We start from the raw sequence: 23,531 nt of genomic DNA, 5'->3' as shown, positions 1-23,531 counted from the left end.
TCCTGAGCAAGCTCTGCACTGGTGGCACTCCGATCCCGCAGCTGAATCCTCTTTAGGAGACGATCCTGGCGCTTGCTGGACTTTCTTGGACGCCCTGAAGCCTTCTTAACAAGAATTGAACCTCTTTCCCTGAAGTTCTTGATGATCCTATAAATTGTTGATTTAGGTGCAATCTTAGTAGCCACAATATCCTTGCCTGTGAAGCCATTTTTATGCAACGCAATGATGGCTGCACGCGTTTCTTTGCAGGTCACCATGGTTAACAATGGAAGAACAATGATTTCAAGCATCACCCTCTTTTTAACATGTCAAGTCTGCCATTCTAACCCAATCAGCCTGACATAATGATCTCCAGCCTTGTGTTCGTCAACATTCTCACCTGAGTTAACAAGACGATTACTGAAATGATCTCAGCAGGTCCTTTAATGACAGCAATGAAATGCAGTGGAAAGTTTTTTTCCGGGATTAAGTTAATTTTCATGGCAAAGAAGGACTATGCAATTCATCTGATCACTCTTCATAACATTCTGGAGTATATGCAAATTGCTATTATAAAAATTTAAGCAGCAACTTTTCCAATTTCCAATATTTATGTAATTCTCAAAACTTTTGGCCACGACTGTAGATTTTAGTACCTAAAGTGCACATTAGTACCAAAATATACATATTAGTACAGAAAGTGTCCAAATTAGTACCAAAATGTGTATTATTAGTACATAAAATGTGCATATTATCACCAAATGGGACATGTTAGTACCTGTACCTATTATATTAATATTAATATTAGTACATATTACTACATAAATGGTACATGCTACTACCGAACGACTACTATTAGTACTACAATGTAGATATTAGTACCTAAAGTGCACATTAGTACCAAAATATACATATTAGTACAGAAAGTGTCCAAATTGGTACCAAAATGTATATTATATGTATATTATACATAGTATTCATATTTTACATGTTAGTATGAAAATGTACATTATTAGTACATAAAGTGTGCATATTATCACCAAAATGGTACATATTAGTACCTAAATGTACATATTACCAAATAAAGTGTACATATTACTGCAAAAATGGTACATGCTCATACCGAAAGTGTACATATTAGTACCACAATGTACATACTAGTACCTGTAGTGCACATTAGTACCAAATTATACATGTTGGTACTGAAAGTGTCCAAATGAGCACCAAAATGTACATGCTCGTACAGAAAGTGTACATATTACTACCAAAATGGTACATATTACTATCTAAATTGCACATGTTAGTATCAAAGTGTACATATTACTACCTAAAAGTGTACATATTACTACCAAAATGTGCGTATTAGTAGTTGTGACGCTGCCTGGTTCCGGTGTCTCTAGTGTTAAGTATTCTGAAGACAAACATCACTGCACTTGCTGTGGTGGCATTTAAAGAGAGAGGGAGAGAGAGAGAGAGAGTGGGGGCATTTTCCCACTCTGTGGGAATACCAATGCAGGGCGAGGGGTGATGACATCATCCTTTATCCTCCTGTTCTTTAATGGGGGGAGGAAGTGGGTGAGAGGTTAGAGAAGAGAGAGGGGGAGAGAGGGAGCGTTCTGAGAGGCTGTGAATTGAGGGAAGTGAGCGTGTTTGGGTCGTCTCATGTGGTCGTTACAGATCGTCTCATTGGCAAACGCGTTCACACTGGGGCCTCCCAGTCACCCCATCTCACCACCAAATCAGTGCGACTGTACTCGCTTCAGCAGTGTCATCATCTGCTGCAAGATGCCATTAAAATTCATTTGCAGCCTGTCATCGAGAAAGCACACCTCTCGTCATCCGTCATCCGCCCTTCGTGTGTCCTGAAACGCTTTCACACCTGTGCTGTGTTTTTGTTTTGGCTCCGTGTGTGTCCTGCCCGCTCGAGAATGGCCGAGAGTTACCCGAGCGCCTGTTCTGTGTCGGCCAATCATCATTACTTCCTCCTGGCATTCAAATGGGGCCCGAAACATTAGTTGGCTTCTCTTAGGGCTGAGTGCTTTTCATTCAGGTTTTGTTCTCAGACCTCTTTGCAAGAAATCAATGAGAGCGGCTAGTAATTTAGAGTCACTGCACATTAATGTAATTCAGCTTTAATGCACCAGATCATTTCAGCACAGAGTTAGAATAGTGGACTATAATTCCCGGTGGGTTTTTGTGATGATGATTATTATCATCTTTTGTCATATTGGAGTCGCCACTTTTTTTTAATAGCAGTAGGTCACTTAAGGTCGTGGATACTGTAATTTTACCATGTTAACTGCTCTGCTTTGTATTGAGTCTTAACATTTCTTTTTGCTTTATGCGCATTTATAGCTTGTGTAGGTATTCGATATCATGTAGTAGCGTACACTGTAAAAAAATATTTTTGAATAAAACAATTATTAAAGAACATTTTACAGTACCATACTATTTCAGTCTTAAAACTTTAAATATGTATTGTTAAATTCAACACTTTATTTGGTATTTCTTTGTATTTAGGTGTGAAATTTAATAGCAATTTTTGATATATCAAGGTCAGAAATTAACTTTTCCATTAAGGGGCAATCTTTGCCCCCTGTAATTGATTTCCAGGGGCATTTTTTTTACATTTATGAGGGCGATTTTATAATCTACTTATTATGAGCGAATTGAAATGTAATTTCGCAAATTGACTCTTTATTTTCTTTGATTTTCACATTTAATTTTATTCATGGTAGCCATAACACATTATTTAATTGTGCAGGGGCTTTTTCGCCCCTTTGTCTTGAATTTATGAGGCATTTTTGTTAATTTTGTTGGCCCTTTTTCAGACTCTGATTGTTATTTATATAATATTATTTTTCTGTTGACCATAGACTGCCCAAAAACTCAACACTTTTTATGAATGGCTTTGCTGTTTTTCATTTTGGCCTTTCATCTGGATATCAACAACATTTTGAGAGTCAAATAAATTCAAATTTTTAGTTTGAGGTAAAAAGATAACCCTTGGGGTAAGATGCATGTTGTTACTAGTGTTGTTATTTTTTTTTAAATGACTGCTTATTGTAATTGATGGGGTTATTATTCAGTATTTTAACAGATTAGATGTAATCTTTGTAAATGTACTAAAAATTGAACTCTTCCCCAGTTCTGTGTCTTGAAGCAATCCTGAGTTTTGTTTGACCTGTAGGCTTGGTTTTTGCTCTCATTTGCATTTTCAGCTGTTAGACCTTTTATTATCATGTGTGCCTTTCCAAATCATAATCATTTAATTGAATTTGCCACAGGTTAACTTCACTCAAAGTCTAGTAACATCTACAAGCAATATAAGGCTCCTGAGCTAAATTTCAACTGTCCCAGATAAGGGTGTGAATACTTATGCAATTGAATCATTTAATTTTGCAAATATGTTAAAAATCTGTTTTTGCTTTGTCATTATGGTGTAGACTGATGTGGGAAAACAAATAATTTAAAGCAGTTTAACATAAGGCTGCAACATAACAAAACATGAACATTGAAAAAAATGAAGGGGTATGAATACTTTTGCAAGGCAACAATTCAGTATAAATTCTGTAAGTTTATTCAGGATTATTCAGAACTTTCTTGTCCCAGATTTGAGGCCAATTTACCCCAGTAGCCTCTTCGAGTGATTGTGCATTACGTTCTATAACAACTGAATTGGCAAATGTTTGTTTATTTCCTAGAATAACAGACATTGGCTGATGCATCATCATCTTGCACATGCTAAATCTAAATCTAATATTATAAGTAAATTCACATTGTTCTTAAGTGGGGAATCTTCTCCCATCTTCCCCCCAAAAAATAAAAAATAAATACAAATAGAATTAGGACTTGTACAGCGTGTCAGGGCTTGTGTTTGACTGTTGTGGTTAACAACCTTTTATTATCTTTGAAATCATAGAGAAAAAAATGGAACATTTCTAACAGCTTTAATAGTAGTTATTAGAGAGCTGCTATTAACAAAAGGCCAGTTTGTGAAAAGTGCTATATTTGACATCAATAAATGGAATGCAAGTGTTATGATGTTCTTTGTCTATGGTTAAAGGTGAGATGTATCATTTATGTGCCACTAGCAGCAAACAGAATAGAAAATGGTAGTTTTTTTTGGTGCCAGGAGTGCTACTTTGTATCATTTGGAAGCCTGTTTCCACCACTGAATTAAAAAAAAAAAGTAATTGCGACATTTTAATCTCACAATTCTGACTTTATTTACTTGCAATTGTGCGTTTATGTATCACAGTTCTGAGAAAAAAGGTCAGAATAGCGAGATGTAAACTTGCAATTGCAAGTTATGTCAGAACTGCTAGATATAAAGTCAGAATTTTGGGATATAAACTTATAATTCTTTTTTTCTCACAATTCTGAAATTTTTTTTCTCAGAATTGTGAGATATAACTCGGAATTGCAAGTCCAGTTCTGGGGAGAAAAAAGGACTGATATGTTCACAAAATTGCAAGTTTTAATCTTGCAATTGTGAGTTTATATCATGCAGTTCTGACTTTATTTCTTAGAATTGCGAGTTTATATCTCAGAAATTCTGACTTTATTTCTTAGAATTGCGAGTTTATATCTCAGAAATTCTGACTTTATTTCTCAGAATTGCGAGTTTATATTTTGGAATTGTGAGTTTATTTCTCAGAATTGCACGTTTATATCTTGGAATTCTGACTTTATTTCTCAGAATTGTCTTTATATTCCAGAATTCTGACTTTATTTCTCAGAATTGCACGTTTATATCTTGGAATTCTGACTTTCTTTCTCAGAATTGCACGTTTATATCTTGGAATTCTGACTTTCTTTCTCAGAATTGCACGTTTATATCTTGGAATTCTGACTTTATTTCTCAGAATTGCACGTTTATATCTTGGAATTCTGACTTTCTTTCTCAGAATTGCACGTTTATATCTTGGAATTCTGACTTTATTTCTCAGAATTGCACGTTTATATCTTGGAATTCTGACTTTATTTCTCAGAGTTGTGTTTATATTCCAGAATTCTGACTTTATTTCTCAGAATTGCACGTTTATATCTTGGAATTCCGACTTTCTTTCTCAGAATTGCACGTTTATATCTTGGAATTCTGACTTTAATTCTCAGAGTTGTCTTTATATTCCAGAATTCTGACTTTATTTCTCAGAATTGCACGTTTATATCTTGGAATTCTGACTTTCTTTCTCAGAATTGCACGTTTATATCTTGGAATTCTGACTTTATTTCTCAGAGTTGTCTTTATATTCCAGAATTCTGACTTTATTTCTCAGAATTGCACGTTTATATCTTGGAATTCTGACTTTCTTTCTCAGAATTGCACGTTTATATCTTGGAATTCTGACTTTATTTCTCAGAATTGTCTTTATATTCCAGAATTCTGACTTTATTTCTCAGAATTGCACGTTTATATCTTGGAATTCTGACTTTCTTTCTCAGAATTGCACGTTTATATCTTGGAATTCTGACTTTCTTTCTCAGAATTGCACGTTTATATCTTGGAATTCTGACTTTATTTCTCAGAATTGCACGTTTATATCTTGGAATTCTGACTTTCTTTCTCAGAATTGCACGTTTATATCTTGGAATTCTGACTTTATTTCTCAGAATTGCACGTTTATATCTTGGAATTCTGACTTTATTTCTCAGAGTTGTGTTTATATTCCAGAATTCTGACTTTATTTCTCAGAATTGCACGTTTATATCTTGGAATTCCGACTTTCTTTCTCAGAATTGCACGTTTATATCTTGGAATTCTGACTTTAATTCTCAGAGTTGTCTTTATATTCCAGAATTCTGACTTTATTTCTCAGAATTGCACGTTTATATCTTGGAATTCTGACTTTCTTTCTCAGAATTGCACGTTTATATCTTGGAATTCTGACTTTATTTCTCAGAGTTGTCTTTATATTCCAGAATTCTGACTTTATTTCTCAGAATTGCACGTTTATATCTTGGAATTCTGACTTTCTTTCTCAGAATTGCACGTTTATATCTTGGAATTCTGACTTTATTTCTCAGAGTTGTCTTTATATTCCAGAATTCTGACTTTATTTCTCAGAATTGCACGTTTATATCTTGGAATTCTGACTTTCTTTCTCAGAATTGCACGTTTATATCTTGGAATTCTGACTTTCTTTCTCAGAATTGCACGTTTATATCTTGGAATTCTGACTTTATTTCTCAGAGTTGTGTTTATATTCCAGAATTTTGACTTTATTTCTCAGAATTGCACGTTTATATCTTGGAATTCTGACTTTATTTCTCAGATTTGTGTTTATATTCCAGAATTCTGACTTTTATTTCTCAGAACTGAGTTTATATCTCGGAATTCTGACTTTATTTCTCAGAATTGAGTTTATATTTCGGAATTTTGACTTTTTTTTTATCAGTATTGTAAGATATAACTCGCAATTGCAAGTTTATAAAGTCCAGTTCTGGGGAGAAAAAAAAGGACTGATATGTTCACAAAATTGCAAGTTTTAATCTCGCATTTGCAAGTTTATATCATGCAGTTCTGACTTCATTTCTCAGAATTGCGAGTTTATATTTCGGAATTCTGACTTTATTTCTCGGAATTGCACGTTTATATCTTGGAATTCTGACTTTATTTCTCAGAATTGTTTATATTCCAGAATTCTGACTTTATTTCTTAGAAACGTGTTTATATCCCAGGATTCTGACATTATTTCTCAGAATTGAGTTTATATCGCGGAATTCTGACTTTATTTCTCAGAATTGCGAGTTTATATCTCAGAATTATGTTTATATCTCAGAATTCTGACTTTATTTCTTAGAAATGTGTTTATATCCCAGGATTCTGACATTTATTTCTCAGAATTGAGTTTATATCTCGGAATTCTGACTTTATTTTTCAGAATTGTGAGTTTATATCTCGGAATTGTGAGTTTATATCTCAGAATTATGTTTATATCTCGGAATTCTGACTTTATATCTCAGAATTATGTTTATATCCCATGATTCTGACTTTATTTCTCAGAATTGTGAGTTTATATCTTGGAATTCTGACTTTAATTCTCAGAGTTGTCTTTATATTCCAGAATTCTGACTTTATTTCTCAGAATTGCACGTTTATATCTTGGAATTCTGACTTTCTTTCTCAGAATTGCACGTTTATATCTTGGAATTCTGACTTTATTTCTCAGAATTGCACGTTTATATCTTGGAATTCTGACTTTATTTCTCAGAGTTGTGTTTATATTCCAGAATTCTGACTTTATTTCTCAGAATTGCACGTTTATATCTTGGAATTCTGACTTTCTTTCTCAGAATTGCACGTTTATATCTTGGAATTCTGACTTTATTTCTCAGAGTTGTCTTTATATTCCAGAATTCTGACTTTATTTCTCAGAATTGCACGTTTATATCTTGGAATTCTGACTTTCTTTCTCAGAATTGCACGTTTATATCTTGGAATTCTGACTTTATTTCTCAGAGTTGTCTTTATATTCCAGAATTCTGACTTTATTTCTCAGAATTGCACGTTTATATCTTGGAATTCTGACTTTCTTTCTCAGAATTGCACGTTTATATCTTGGAATTCTGACTTTCTTTCTCAGAATTGCACGTTTATATCTTGGAATTCTGACTTTATTTCTCAGAGTTGTGTTTATATTCCAGAATTCTGACTTTATTTCTCAGAATTGCACGTTTATATCTTGGAATTCTGACTTTATTTCTCAGATTTGTGTGTTTATTCCAGAATTCTGACTTTTATTTCTCAGAACTGAGTTTATATCTCGGAATTCTGACTTTATTTCTCAGAATTGAGTTTATATTTCGGAATTTTGACTTTTTTTTTATCAGTATTGTAAGATATAACTCGCAATTGCAAGTTTATAAAGTCCAGTTCTGGGGAGAAAAAAAAGGACTGATATGTTCACAAAATTGCAAGTTTTAATCTCGCATTTGCAAGTTTATATCATGCAGTTCTGACTTCATTTCTCAGAATTGCGAGTTTATATTCCAGAATTCTGACTTTATTTCTTAGAAACGTGTTTATATCCCAGGATTCTGACATTATTTCTCAGAATTGAGTTTATATCGCGGAATTCTGACTTTATTTCTCAGAATTGCGAGTTTATATCTCAGAATTATGTTTATATCTCAGAATTCTGACTTTATTTCTTAGAAATGTGTTTATATCCCAGGATTCTGACATTTATTTCTCAGAATTGAGCTTATATCTCGGAATTCTGACTTTATTTTTCAGAATTGTGAGTTTATATCTCGGAATTGTGAGTTTATATCTCAGAATTATGTTTATATCTCGGAATTCTGACTTTATATCTCAGAATTATGTTTATATCCCATGATTCTGACTTTATTTCTCAGAATTGTGAGTTTATATCTCAGAAATGTGTTTATATCCCAGGATTCTGACATTATTTCTCAGAATTGAGTTTATATCTCAGAATTCTGACTTTATTTCTCAGAAATGTCTTTATATCCCAGGATTCTGACTTTATTTCTCAGAATTGAGTTTATTTCTCGGAATTCTGACTTTATTTCTCAGAATTGAGTTTATATAATTAGGAATTCTGACTTTATTTCTTAGAAATGTGTTTATATCCCAGGATTCTGACATTATTTCTCAGAATTGTGTTTATATCTTGGAATTCTGACTTTATTTCTCAGAATTGGGAGTGTATATCTTGGAATTCTGACTTTTTTTTTTTCTCAAAATTGCGAGTTTATATCTCAGATTTCTGACTTTACTAACTTTATAGTCTTCCATAGTATCAGGTTTGTGGATTAGGATTAAAGATACCTTGAAATATGTCTCTTATAACACTTGTCCGTTTTCATGTAATTGTGGTTCATGTGGTGTGAGAGGCCGCAATTCTGTGGGGGAAGTATTTGACTCTTATGATGTTAATGGCAGAAAATCTGTCTCTCACACAGCTATGCAGTTTCAGGAGTGGATACGTTCCCTGCGTTTCACTGGAGGAGACGGGAAGTCTGAAATGGACAATCTGAAGATGCTCCTTCCATCTTTGCCCTCGTCCTTCTCTCTGTCCTCTCTCTCCCTCTCTCCGTCCTCTATCATAGGCTTAGGAGCGCTAGCCTCTCTCACAACCTATTGGTTGGTGACCAGACCTCGACCAATCCAGCCTCCATGTGACCTACAGGCACAGTCCATACCTGTACAGGTAACTGTGTTATTGCTGCTAACTAAAAATGTTATCTAACAAAACTACTATCTAACAAAATATAAATATTAGGTGAAAAAATGGTGCTGCGTGTAACTGGACTGTGCTATAAAAAACTTATTTAAAAATATTTTTGAATGATTTATTTTTTTCACAGTGCAGGAGCTTTAAAAAAAAAAAAAAATAAATACTAGTCTAATAACACATACTAATGTCTGTGTCCATTTGCAGGGAGATCAGAGCTGTAGACGCTCAGCTTTACTGCAGGATGACAATCTGCTGGAGTTTTACTATGACGACACAAAGACAGTGTACGACATGTTCCAGAGAGGACTGCGGATAGCGGGTCTGTGTGATTTATCTCTAAAAGGCTTGAAAACCATTTGTATACAGAAAAAACATTTTGAGTGACTATTTCATCCGTTGAACCCTGATGAATTCAGTGGCTCCTCAGTTTTTCTTTCTTTTTTTATTTACTGCAGTGCTCTGCAAAGCTTTCTCAGATCGATAATGCTTTTATCACATGTAGCTTTCTTCAGTGAATGGTCTGTGCAATAGTTCGATTGCTTGTGAAGTAGTTTTTTTGTGCTTGGATGCATGGAACATAAAAAGCATTTGTGATGAGACAAAAATAAAGATTAATAATTTTAAAACGGCAGATATACCATAGTAAGAGGTCATTTATATGGAAGTCCATTTCCGCCACTAAAATAAAAAAATAACAAAAAATGACATTACGACTTTTTATCTAGCAGTTGTTTTTTTCTCAGAATTTCATGAAACAAACTCATAATTCAGATTTTTAAATTCAGAAGCTATAAAGTGAGTTGTAAAGTCAGAATTGTGAGACTAAAAACTCGCAATTCTGACTTTTTCTCGCAAATGCGAGTTTTTCGCAATTCTGACTTTTTCTTGCAATTGAGTTTTCTCACGCAAATCAGAATTGTGAATTTTTTTTCTCGCAACTGCAAGTTATAGAATCAGAATTGTGAGTTAAAAACTTGTTGTTCTGACTTTTTTCCCCCCACAAATGTGAGTTTTTATCTTGCAGCTCAGTTTTTTTTCACGCAATTGACTGTTTTTCTGAGAATTGTGATATAAACTTGCAGTTGCGAATTATAAAGTCAGAATTGTGAGATAAAAACTCGCGATTCTGACTTTTTTCTTACAAATGTTTGTATCTTGCAATTAAGGTTTTTTTTTTTCATGCAGTTGATTTTTTTTCTGAGAATTGTGATATAAACTTGCTCTTGCGAGTTATAAAGTCAGAATTGTGAGATAAAAAAAACTTGCAATTCTGACTTTTTCTCGCAAATGCGAGTTTGTTTTTTGCAATTCTGACTTTTTTTCTCAGAACTCTGATATAAACTCGCAATTGCGAGTTATAAAGAGAGAATTGTGAGATAAAAACGAGAAATTCTGACTTTTTTCACACAATCGTGAGTTTGCAATTCAGGCTTTTTTTCATGCAAATAACTTTTTCTCAGAATTGTGATATAAACCCGCAATTGTGAGTTATAAAGTCCAATTTTGACTGTTCTCAGAATTGCGACTTTGTTTCTCAAAACTGTGACAACTCGCAACTGCATGTTGTAAAGTCATGCATGTTATATAGAACATCTCAAAATTCTAAAAAAAGCCACAATTGCGAGATATAAACATGCTATTCTGAGAAAAATCTTGCATTTTTTACTTTATTTCTCAGAATTACAAGTTTGTATCTCAACTCTGAGAAAAAAAAGTCAGAATTGTGAGATATAAAATTGCTATTCTGAGAAAAAATCTCACATTTTTGTTACTTTTTATTTCTCAGAATTACAAGTTTATATCTTAATTCTGAGAAAAATGTCAGAATTGTGAGTTTGTATCACACAATTCTGAGAAAAAAAGTCAGAATTGTGAAATGTAAACTCACAATTGTGAGAAAAAGTCAGAATTGTGAGATGAAAAAGTCGCAAGTACCTTTTTTAGTTTTATTCAGTGGCGGAGATGGGCTTCCATACACTTACAATCTAGCTAGTCATTAAATCATCTTTATTTATATAGCACTTTATATAATACAGACTGTTTAAGGGAAGCTTCACAGTAATACACAGAAAAATAACAGAAACAGTGATGCAAACTTCATCAGATAGGAGGCAAATCTTCTGTACTGCAGCTATAATATCACAATAGTATCACTATTCAACTCCAGGCAGTTCAGTTTGATTCACTTCAGTTCAATAACTGTGTAGAGTCCATCAATTATGAACGCATTCAATTCAGCTACAAGCAGCTCTTCAAAAGAATATGGAAAGCCATTAATAAACTCAGATGAGGTGATCAGACTGTAAAGCACATAGAACAACATCAGTCAGTTATACAGTTCAGTAGCTGGTCATAATTATAAAATATGTATTTGACCACAGCATTTCACGACTAAGCAATCAGAATCATATTTCAGAGAGCTGTGTAGTAACTAATAGTATTATTTATGTTGTGCAGGTAATGGTCCGTGTCTCGGCTTCAGAAAACCCAGAGAGCCCTATCAGTGGATCTCTTACACTGAGGTGAGAGCAGTGCATGTTATAACACATCTATTACTGTATAATAACCATGTAATAATTCATTAAAAGAGTGATTTTAATGGCAATGTGTTTGCTACAGGTTGCAGAAAGGGCACAGGTGTTGGGATCTGGTTTGCTGGCGAAGGGTTGCAAACCAAACCCACAGCAGTATGTGGGCATCTTTGCCCAAAACAGACCAGAGGTATATCACAGATTGATTTTTAATTTCCTAATCTTATTCTGAACAATTCTTCAGTACAGTACAGTTTTCACTATTAAAATAGCCAAAGAATACCAAAGGGTACGATTTTCTTGAAGCAAAGATCTTTGGATAATTCAAAAATATAACTAAACGCATTTTTTCTGCATTTTTCAGTTAAACGTTTTGCTTAAATTATGCTGATTTGTAATGAAATATCTCAGCAAATAAAAAGCAAGGTAGAATCATTTTTACTAGTGGTCTAATACTTTTATTTTCACAAATCGGTTAATTCACTAAATGCTTGTGAGCAGTCACATTTCAAATGCTGACCAGTTAAACAACTTCCATTGAGAAGAATGGGAATGCTAACAGATTTCCTGCAGTGCATTAGAATTGAATGTTTCTAATATGTTGCCGTTTTTGTCTCCCCCTGCTGGCTGCAGTGGGTCATTGCAGAGCTGGCCTGTTACACATTCTCCATGGCTCTGGTGCCTCTGTATGATACCCTTGGATTAGAGGCCATGGTTCACATCCTTAACCTGGGTGAGTAATAAAAACGTCTTGAAACAAAGTTGTGATGTTATCGTTTGCATTTTAATCTTGATGGCTGTCTCGGATCTCTCTCTAGCGGAGATCTCTATGGTCATCTGTGATAAGGAGGATAAGGCAGAAGCTCTGTTGAAGAATAAGGAGAAGGGAGTGACTCCCACTCTCTCCTGTCTGGTGCTCTTTAACCCCTTCAGCGCCGCCCTGGTGGAGAGAGGGAGGAAGTGTGGTGTGGAGATAGTAAAGCTCTCACAGATTATGGTCAGGAATGGTATTAATGCAACTTCAATAACACAAATATTAAATTAAAAGTAACATTTTACAGTAAGGTGTCATTTGTTAACATTAGTTAATGTATTAAAGGAGAAGTTCACTTCCAGAACAAAAAATTACAGATGATTTACTCACCCCCTTGTCATCCAAGATGTTGATGGTCTTCCTTTCCTTAATCATAAAGAAATTGTTTTTTAAGAAAAACCTGTCAGGATTTCTCTCCATATAGTGTACTTCTATGGTGCCCGCGAGTTTGAACTTCCAAAATGCAGCTTTAAAGGGCTCTAAATGATACCAGCTGAGGAAGAAGGGTCTTATCTAGTGAAACGATTGGCTATTTTCTAAAAAATAATTACAATTTATATACTTTTTAACCTCAAATGCTCATCTTGTCTAGCTCTGCGTGAACTTCAAGGCAGTTAGGGAAACTCCCATCTCATTTTTTCCCTCCAACTTTAAGATCGTCCTACATCGCTGCAGAAGTACCAACCCAGTGTTTACAAAGTGAGCGTTTAAAGAAGATCAAATGCCCTTTACAAAAACAGTTAAAACAGCAACGTAGGATGATTTTGAAGTTGGAGGAGAAAATGAGATGGGAGTTTTTCAACACACCCTAACTGGAATACACAGAGTTTACGCAGAGCTAGACAAGAGGAGCATTTGAGGTTAAAAAGTATATAAATTGTTTTTTTTTTTTCGCTAGATAAGATTTTTCTTCCTTGGCTGGGATTGTTTACAGCCATTTGAAGCTGCATTTAAACTGTATTTTGAAAGTTCAAACTCGGGGGCGCCATTGAAGTCCATTATATGGAGAGAAATCCTGAAATGTTTTCCTCAAAAACATAATTTCTTTACGACTGAAGAAAGAAAGACATGAAAATCTTGGGTGACAAGAGGGTGAGTAATATCTGTACATTTTTGTTCTGGAAGTGAACTTCTACTTTAAATAATATAAACGAACAATGAACAATGCATTTATTACACTATTTATTAATCTTTGTTAATGTTAGTTAAAATACAGTTCATTGTTCACGTTAGTTCACAGTGCATTAACTAACGTTAACAAACACAACTTGTGATTTTAATAATGAATTTACTACAGTTTTATAGCATTTTTGTAGTAATTTACTTTCATGACCAATTCCCATCGTCTCTCTGACCCTTACAGTTAAACAGGCTTTTACAACTATTATAATCTATAATAATAGATACATTATAGTGATTGATTAACATCTGTGTATTGGTGTTGTTCACACTGGCATTAATCAGGGTGGACTAAATGTTCACTAGATATTGGATGGTAAACATGGACACCATTTTTATGACTTTTGAGCTTTAAGTTGTGAACATTACATTAGTTTGCATGGCATATTGACCCTAATATTTCAAATGAAGAAGAAAATCCAGTTTTTCCATACTGTATAGCCTTTACGGTCTCTATTTACTGGTTATACAGACATGACCACACTGAAAATGCTGTAGGATTTACTTTGAAACTATTTTCACTCAGAAACTGTGAGTCAACTTCACAAATAATTACAAAATGTAACGCATTGAATTTAACATTCAATTTTGAAACAGAAATGCTGAAATAATACTTAGTATTGTTATTAATACTAGTTTCAACGAAATAGGTTTGCTTCTAAAGGCAGTAGTTCTGTGGTTAATCTAAATCTGTTTATATGCATTGCAGGATCTGGGAAGAGAAAATTTAAAGCCACCTGTGGTAAGAGCTCCTTGTTTCTTTTTTTCCTCTTGACAACTTTAACGTGTTGATGGATATGACAGTGTTGATGTATTTATTCTTAGCTGGCTTAATCTGCTATGCACTCTGCTGCTGTTATTATTAAGTATGAAGATGTGCTACTTCTAGTACACACAGATATGCTTCACATAGAATGTGTTTTTGCGTTAAAAAAATGAGAGACAGTGCAACCATATGAAAAAGTAGGGTTGAGTGATGGATTTTTTTAAATTGACCATGAACGACTGCAAAAATGCTGCAAAAGACACAAATCACAAGAATAACTCAAACACATCCATCAATTGCATGTTTAAAAAAAAACAAAAAAAACAATGAGAAAGCAGTGCAATGAATTGCAAAAAAGCATTCTGTGTGAACAGACCATAAGATTTGTGCTGCTGCTGCACAAATAGATGTACATAACATCCCCTGTAGCACATTTAGACAAGTGGTGCTGGGGAGGTGGAGGGTTTCTGATGGTATGCAATGCAGGGCCAGCTTACTGCAAACACTGAACCAGCCAACTCAGTAGCTGTGTTTCCATCACCCTGTGTTTATGCACATTTTGAAGTATCTCATCAGAAATGAGTGATGAAAACACTACATTTCTAAAAAAAAAAAAAGAAAAAAGAATTGCTCATTTGTGTGATAGTATGGCATAACCTGACTAACCAGTGGACTGATCTTGTTGTACAGCATCTCAAATGTTGTTTGCCTATTGTCTTTTTGCAATGCCTGAGAAATGTCTGTTGCCAAAGTATACAGGTTACAGTTATACAGGTTTCTTTACAGTTTTGCATGACTGCGTTCTTAAATAGCAGACATCCACCACCGAAAGCAGTGACCTAAAAGCGTTTATTGTGTTTCGTCTGCTCGCTTTGAGGCACAAGTCATTTTTTATACGCTACTGGTTGATTTTTAATGTTTTTAAAGAAGTCTCTTCTGGTCACCAAGCCTGCATTCATTTGATCCAAAGTACAGCAAAAACAGTAAAGTTTAAATTTTTTTTTTACTATTTAAAATAATACTTTTCTATTTGAATATATTTTAAAATTTCATTTATTCCTGTGATTTCAAAGCTGAATTTTCAGCATCATTGCTTCAATCACATGATCCTTCAGAAATCATTCTAATATGCTGATTTGCTGCTACTACTATTACTATTATGATTGGAAACAGCGGAGTAAAACGTTTTAGGTTTCTTTGAATGTAAAGTTCAAAAGAATAGCATTTATCTGAAATATAAATATTTTGTAACATTATAATTGTCTTTATCATCACTAAAAATGTGAAATAAATTTAAAGCATCATTGTTAAATAACAGTTTTAATTTCTGTCATTTCTTTCACAAAAAAGTTACATGTTACTAAGTGTTTTAAATATTTATAATAATAATAAAAAGATTTCTTGATCAGCAAAACAGGATGATTTCTGAAGGCTCATTTGACACTGAAGACTGGAGTAATGATGCAAAAAAGCTTTGAAATTACAGGAATAAATTGCATTTAAAAATATATTCAAATAGAAAACTCATTTTAAATAGCAAAAATATTTAAAATGTTACTGTTTTTGTTGTACTTTGGATCAAATAAATGCAGACTTGGTGAGCAAAAGAGACTTCTTACTGTTCAAAAACTTTTGACTGGTAGTGTATATGAAAATTATTGTAGTCATTGGCTTCTACTTTCCTTAGTGATATTTAATGCCAGTTTATCAGGAAGTTACTCGTTAGATAGAAAGGGTGCTTATTCACAAATGTTTTATGCAGTATTTAAATTTCGTGCTTAAGTTAAATTCACAAATTTTGGGTTGAAACCCAGCTAGTGACCGCAAATACAGCAGAGATTGCTCCACTTCACTATTAGTTAACACATTAATTTGATGACACATTGATTATATTAATCTTTGACTTTGGAGAGGTGGAGTTGTTAGATATTTAATTTGTTTTATGTTTGTTTTTGTATTGGCTTTAGCCTCCTAAACCTCAGGATCTGGCTGTAGTGTGTTTCACCAGCGGGACCACAGGTACCAACCAGCATCTGTTGTAATATATAACCATTTTAACCTGTGTTTAGTTTATTGTATTACACTCTTAAGAAATGCTGGGTTAAAAGCAACCCTGTGTAAAATATGGGCAAACCCAGCGATTGGGTTGTTTTAACCCAGCAGTTGACCCAACCTTTCATTTTAACTCAACTGCTACTTAAAAGTGACTATATTTCTTGATTAAAATGAACCTAAAATTGGTTGGAAATTAACATTTATTAACACTCAGGTTGTGTTCGGATTCCTGTCACAACTTTGATGTTCCCGGTCAAAAATGACCGGACTCCGAACAATTGCTTATAAATCTCTCATTATGCTATATTATCACCTAATATTGGATTCAATCTTTTTGTCAACTTGTTTTCTTTCATTTAGGACTGGATTTGTGTTTCTATTTGCATCTGATTATTAAATTTTTTTTTTTCTGAATAATTTTCACAATATTAAACAAAGTATAAAAAATTGCACTGTTTATTACACTAGTGTGCTTTAATGTTTAATCAGGATGTTTGCTTTTAAATGCTTATTTTGTACAAAATTGAAAAAAGTCACACTTGTGGTGTTCCCGGTCAAAAATGACCAGACTCCAAACTATTCCTTCTAAATCTCTCTTTTTGTCAACCAGTTCTCTTTAATTTAGGATTAGTTTTGTGTTTCTATTTGCATCTGATTAATCGTAAACCTTATTCATACGAAAGTAGGTACCTCGTTTTTGAGTGAAAAACAATGTTATGTAAAAAAAATAGTCTTGCGTAGCCAGACCTTCAGACTGACGGCTGAAAGTCTGGAATTCATGGCAGCTTTCATTGGCCAAGGCCCGCCTATAAGGCCGTTTGACCGACATGTCAAACAACCAATCACAGTTCGTTTCGTTCATCGTCACGTTTCGGGGCGTAGAAATGTCCCCACAACAACCGACTGGCGTGCAACAAGTCAGTCATTGAAATAACCAGCATTGAAAGTTAACGAAGAAGGGGGAGAACAAGCAGTAAGTCAGTAATTTGTTCGCGAACGTCGCAAATGTGTTTAACAACAACGGCGTCTGCATAAGCATCTTTTAGCAAAACGCCGAGTAAACCAGTCTGCGCTTTGTTTCCCGGCGGACTGAAAATAAACGCGGCACTCGCGTGTTCCGGAAATCCGATCAAATTCAACTAATCAGAGGACGACTTCGACATTCCTGAAGTGTTTCCAGTTAAGTGTACCATATGCATCAGACGTTTAGCCAACGTTCCGTGGGCGTGACGTCTGAGGCTGAGACTATGTAAAAAATAAAGGCTCTGTTTTTTGTGATCTTCCCCATTCACTTTCAGTGTGACTTTGTCCAATTTTGTACAAAATAAAAGCATTTAAAAGCAAACTTCCTGATTAAACATTAGAGCACGCTAGTGTGAGAAACTTTCAAATTTTTTTTTAAATCTTATTGTGTAAAACACATTTATAAATGCTTTTTTCACTCAAAAAAATGAGGTGCCTACTTTCGGATAAATCAGGCCTACGATTAATCAGATGCAAATAGAAACACAAAACCAGTCCTAAATGAAAGAAAACAAGTTGACAAAAAATACGAATCCAATATTTAGTGATAATATAGCATGCTGAGAGATTTAGAAAAAATAGTTTGGAGTCTGGTCACTTTTGACCGGGAACACCACAAGTGTGACTTTTTGCAATTCTGTACAAAATAAGCATTTAAAAGCAAACTTCCTGATTAAACATTAAAGCACTCTATTGTGATTAACGGTGCAATTTTTTAGGATTTTTTATTTAATATTGTAAAAATTATTTATAAAAAAAATGTTTTGTTTTGTTTTTTTTTTTTTACTCAAAAAACGTAGGTACTTACTGTCGGATAAATGAGGCCTACGATTAATCAGATGCAAATAGAAACACAAAACCAGTCCTAAATGAAAGAAAACAAGTTGACAAAAAGATTGAATCCAGTGTTTGGTGATAATATAGCATAATGAGAGATTTATAAGAAATAGTTGGGAGTCTGGTCATTTTTGACTGGGAACACAAGTGTGACTACACTCTTAAAAATAAAGGTGCTTCACGATGCCATAGAAGAACCTTTTTTTGTCTAAACGGTTCCATAAAGAACCTTTAACATCTGAAGAACCTTTCTGTTTCACAAAAGGTTCTTTGTGGCGAAAGAAGGTTCTTCAGATTATAAAAATGTAAGAAAGAGATGGTTCTTTAAAGAACCTTTGACTGAATGGTTCGTTGTGGAATCAAAAATGGTTCTTCTATTACCACAGCATTTTTAGAGTGTCCAGTAAGCTGTGAAATGAAAACCCGTTGATATCATATTGTGACTACAAATTTGAAATATTGAGGTTTAGATGTGATTCTCATTTCATGTAGGTAAACCTAAAGGAGCCATGATCACTCACGGCAACATCGCCTCCAACACCTCCTCTGTCATCAAGATCCTTGAGGTCAGTTCAGAGAGCTTTGAGCTTCCTGTATGTCTGCTTTCTTTTCTTTCTTATCCTTCTTCAGCTTGTGACATTTCCCCTCCTAAACTTCATCTCTCCGTAGCTTTCATCTTATCTTCTGTCCTGTTCCTTTTCCTTCTGTTTCTTCCTTAATAGAGACCTTGTGTTTCCCATGAGACCTCTTTCTCTTTTAAGTCTTGTTTATGAAGCTCTTTGTACCTTTTATCTTTAGGTTGTGTTGTTTTCTCAAAAATGAACTGCTCCTTAAAACAACTCCTTTTGATACTCTGTATGGGAAAATTCCATTATCAGCTTGTTTTGTCACTGCATGTATTGGCCATTTTAATTTATTTATGTCGTATTTTATATTCACACGTCAGGGCTACTTTGTGATTCGTCAAGAGGATGTGTCCATCTCCTATCTGCCACTCGCCCACATGTTTGAACGTATGATCCAGGTAACTATAATATAGTATGTGACCCTGGACCACAAAACCATTCTTAAGTCGCTGGGGTATATTTGTAGCAATAGCCAAAAATACATTGGATGGGTCACAATTAAAGATTTTTCTTTTATGCCAAAAATCTTTAGGATATTAAGTAAAGATCATGTTCCATGAAGATATTTCGTAAATGTTGTACTATAATTATATCAAAACTTAATTTTTGATTAGTAATATGCATTGACAAGAACTTCATTTGGACAACTTTAAAGGCAATTTCCTCAATATTTTGATTTTTGCGCCCTCAGATTCTAGATTATTAAATTGTTGTGTGTCGGCCAAATATTGTTCAATCCTAACAAACCATATATCAATAGAAAGCTCATTTATTCAGCTTCAATTCAGTTCAAAATATAAAAAAAATGACCCTTATGACTGGTTTTGTGGTCCAGGGTCACATATAGTATTAACTCATTATGACTTGTATTATAATGTAGAAGGGGTTTTAATTTTGATAGGAATAAGGGTTTTGATTTGATTAAATATGCAAGGATATGACAATATTGGTTTGTTTGTTTGTTTTTTCTTCTGTAAAGTTTTTTTTTTTTTAATTTAGCTTTCATAATTGTTTTAATGTTCTGACATTTATTAAAAAGTTTATTATGTAAATAGGATTTTTTAATTATTCCTTTTTAATGTAAATATCCACATAAATATTTTTAACATTTTAAAATTGCAAAAAATGTATTTAGCATGAACGAACATGAATAATATAATGCATAAAAAGTCTGGAATAATAAAGATCTTAAAAATAATAAAGAATTTTTAATTGATGCAAAATGCATCAAAAAGCCATAATATTGTGAAATAATATTGCAATATTAAACAACTGTTTTCTATTTTAATATTTTAAAATGTAAATGATTCCTGTGATGTAAAGCTACATTTTCAGCATCATTACGCCAGTCTTCAGTGTCACATATTCCTTCAAAAATCATTCTAATATGCTGATTTGCTGCTCAATTATCCATTATTTTTGATAATAAATGATTAATAATGGATTCTTATTATAATCAATGTTACAAATATGTTTTTGCTGTTTAATGTTTGTGGAAACTTTTTTTCAGGATTATTTGATGAATAGAAATGAATATAAAGGTCTTTACTGTTGCTTTTGACTAATTTAATAAGTGCAAGTATTAATTTCTTCTTTTTAAAAAAATCCTACTTGCCTCAAAATTAGTAAAGCAGTAGTGTATCACAAACATATTATGCAGAACAACTGCTTTCAATATTGATAAGAAGAAATCGGCATATTAGAATTATTTCTGAAGGATCATGTGACATGAAAGACTGGAGTAATGATGTGGAAAATGTACAGCAATAAATTACAGTTTAAAATATATTAAAATAGAAAACCGTTCTTTTAAATTGTAATAATATTTCACAATATTACAGTTTTTATGTGTTTAATTTTTGATCAAATAAATGCAGCCTTGGTGAGCATAAGAAACTTCTTTCAAAAACATTAAAAATCATAATTATTCCAGGAATTAGCATTAACCCAGATTATACTTTATTATAAAGTGTTACCTTAGATTTCATACTGACTGAATACTAAAAACAGTCCTTGTACAGTATGTAGTTCAGCTGTATGCTTGTTCTCTATTTTATTGTGTACTCTTCTTCTCTTTATCAGGTGTCGATGTTTTGTCACGGAGCAAGGGTTGGTTTTTACCAGGGTGACATATCTCTGTTGATGGATGACATAAAGACTCTGAGGCCCACCTTCTTCCCGGTGGTCCCTCGATTACTCAACCGCATCTATGATAAAGTGAGTGCTACATGTCAATGTTGGACACAAATGGAGAATAACAAGTGTTGAATCACTCTGAAGTGATGAATGTCATTGTGCGTATAGATTCTGGGCTCGGTTACGTCTCCGCTGAGGAGAGTCATCCTTCATTACGCCATCAGGAGGAAACAGGCCGAGCTGAGCAGTGGAGTCGTGAGGAACAACAGCCTGTGGGACCGACTGATCTTCAATAAGATACAGGCACGTCTCTTTTATATTATCACCAAAGCTGCGGTTATTGAAAAATCTGATGAAAAGCTGTTGAATTCCCCCTTGTGGATACATGATGTGTTGTATTTGTGATATGATGTGTGAGCGGAGTAAAATCCAGCAAAGTTTGTTTTCTCATTCATGTCTCTCTCTTTGTTCCTGTAGGCCAGTCTGGGTGGAAACCTGCGATTTATCCTCACTGCATCTGCTCCGATCTCTCCGACTGTGTTGTCATTCCTCAGAGCCACCCTTGGTTGTCTGGTGAGTCCTCACTTAATAACTATTTAATATCATATCAACATTTTATAAAGCTTTTTTTAATTCACACGTCTTGTCTCTGACATTACACTGCTTTGTATGCAGTGCTAAAACCAAAATTCTATTAAACTATTAAGAATCAATTTTGTCATTAAACTGAAAATATGCTGAAATATTGCTTTGCTATTAATAAATTTAATCTTTTCACTTATTTTTCATTTTCAGATTTGTTTAAGAAATAAAATGAACACATTTGTTACACTTTACTATACAGTGCCCTCCAGTAATATTGGCACCTTGGTAAATATGAGCAAAGGTGGATGTGAAAATAAATTTGCATTGTTTATCTTTTTGATCTTTTATTCAAAAACTGTACAAAATTCTAACCTTTCATTGAGGTAAAACAATTGAAAGTGGGGCAAGCTCACATTATGAAATAAATGGTTTTCTCTAATGCATGTTGACTATAATTATTGGCACCTCTAGAAATCCTGGCTCATTCAAAAAAAAAAAAAAAAAAAAAAACTCAAGGTCAGCGCCAATAGCCTAGTGGGCAAGTGTTCCGACATATAACGCCATTGCATTTACGGGTGTCCCGAGTTCGAATCCCGACTTAAGGACCTTTCCCGATCCCACCTAGCTTCCTGTCTGCTCTCAACTGTCCCATCACAATAAAGGCAAAATGCCAAAAATAAATCTTAAAAAAAAAAAAAAACTTCAGCATATTCACTTGTCAGACATGATTGGATCTCCTTAAAATGTGCATGTTTGTTTAGAGTCACCTGTCGCACGTGCTCACCGGGTTTCGTGAAGTTTTGAATTTTCCTTTAGGCTTTATAGGATTTGGGGTAAATTTGGACAGGCCTCTTTTCCAAACGACCCTGTTACAGCTTCCCAAAGGGTACATTAAAACATTTTTTGATAATTATTGACCTAGAGCAGTGGTTCCCAACCATGTTCCTGGAGGCCCCCCAACAAACACTGCACATTTTGCATCTCTCCTTTGTTTGACACACCCATTTCAGGTCTTGGAGTCTCTACTAATGAGCTGATAATGAGACCCTTGTGGCACTTTGGACCAAGACCATGCTCAGTGATTTTTATGTTGATGACAAATGGTTGCTTCTTATAGTGCATTATTTGTCCTGTGACACTCAGATTGAGTGTGAGTACTAGCATCCCTCCAAGTTTCTAGTCACTACGACTTACGGTTTGGTCTGCACGATCAGTTTTAAGTGGAGATCGCTGATCCGTTACCATTCTAACTTTATTATAATGTAGTGCAGTAATTTTTTTCCAGACTGAGCAAAAAACCTAGGAGTATAAAGTTTTTTACATCTTCTCAAGCATTTATACAAACAATTTGATTGACAGCAGTGGTTCTACAGTCAAAGTTGTCTGGAAGGAGGAGTTCTATCATATGTACAATGGTTTATAACCTTAGAAATTGCGATAACACTCCCCAGAAGCTAATTTCTTTAAAATTTCTCTCAGACCTTTGGGGTCGTGAGTCAAACAGGCCCACTGAGCTTCGTTCCGATCGGCCTCTGTTAACCTTGTCTAATAGGTGCTCAAACTTAATCGGCCAATGGTGGCCATGTATTATTGAGACCCTTGTGGCACTTTGGACCAAGACCGTGCTCAGTGATTTTTATGTTGATGACAAATGGTTGCTTCTTATAGTGCATTATTTGTCCTGTGACCTCAGATTGAGCTCTTACATAAGTGTTCTGAGTTTGCCGAACATATATCATTGTGTTCAGGATTAGGCAATTTACTAAAAGTGGCCCTGCCCCTTTTGAATGT

At 34.1% G+C, this 23,531-nt stretch overlaps 1 protein-coding gene across 1 annotated transcript in view; it reads left to right on the top strand.

Annotated features, from left to right (window-relative positions):
• The window catches only part of acsl2 (acyl-CoA synthetase long chain family member 2), a 38,723-nt gene that overhangs the window by 9,511 nt on the left and 5,681 nt on the right, over window positions 1-23,531 (top strand). Inside the window, exons 2-14 of the mRNA XM_073819557.1 lie at window positions 8,914-9,161; window positions 9,393-9,507; window positions 11,646-11,710; window positions 11,808-11,909; window positions 12,353-12,452; window positions 12,538-12,716; window positions 14,422-14,454; window positions 16,446-16,497; window positions 18,886-18,959; window positions 19,340-19,417; window positions 21,102-21,236; window positions 21,324-21,458; window positions 21,633-21,728. Coding sequence (XP_073675658.1) covers window positions 8,916-9,161; window positions 9,393-9,507; window positions 11,646-11,710; window positions 11,808-11,909; window positions 12,353-12,452; window positions 12,538-12,716; window positions 14,422-14,454; window positions 16,446-16,497; window positions 18,886-18,959; window positions 19,340-19,417; window positions 21,102-21,236; window positions 21,324-21,458; window positions 21,633-21,728 — 1,410 coding nt within the window. The 5' untranslated portion in view covers window positions 8,914-8,915. The remainder of the gene's footprint in view (window positions 1-8,913; window positions 9,162-9,392; window positions 9,508-11,645; window positions 11,711-11,807; window positions 11,910-12,352; window positions 12,453-12,537; window positions 12,717-14,421; window positions 14,455-16,445; window positions 16,498-18,885; window positions 18,960-19,339; window positions 19,418-21,101; window positions 21,237-21,323; window positions 21,459-21,632; window positions 21,729-23,531) is intronic.

The sequence above is a fragment of the Garra rufa genome, chromosome 15 (genome assembly GCF_049309525.1).
Source record: "Garra rufa chromosome 15, GarRuf1.0, whole genome shotgun sequence".
In the NCBI taxonomy this organism is placed as follows: domain Eukaryota; kingdom Metazoa; phylum Chordata; class Actinopteri; order Cypriniformes; family Cyprinidae; genus Garra; species Garra rufa.
The sequence above is the reverse complement of the archived record's forward strand: the minus strand, read 5'-3'. Positions and strand labels throughout refer to the sequence as shown.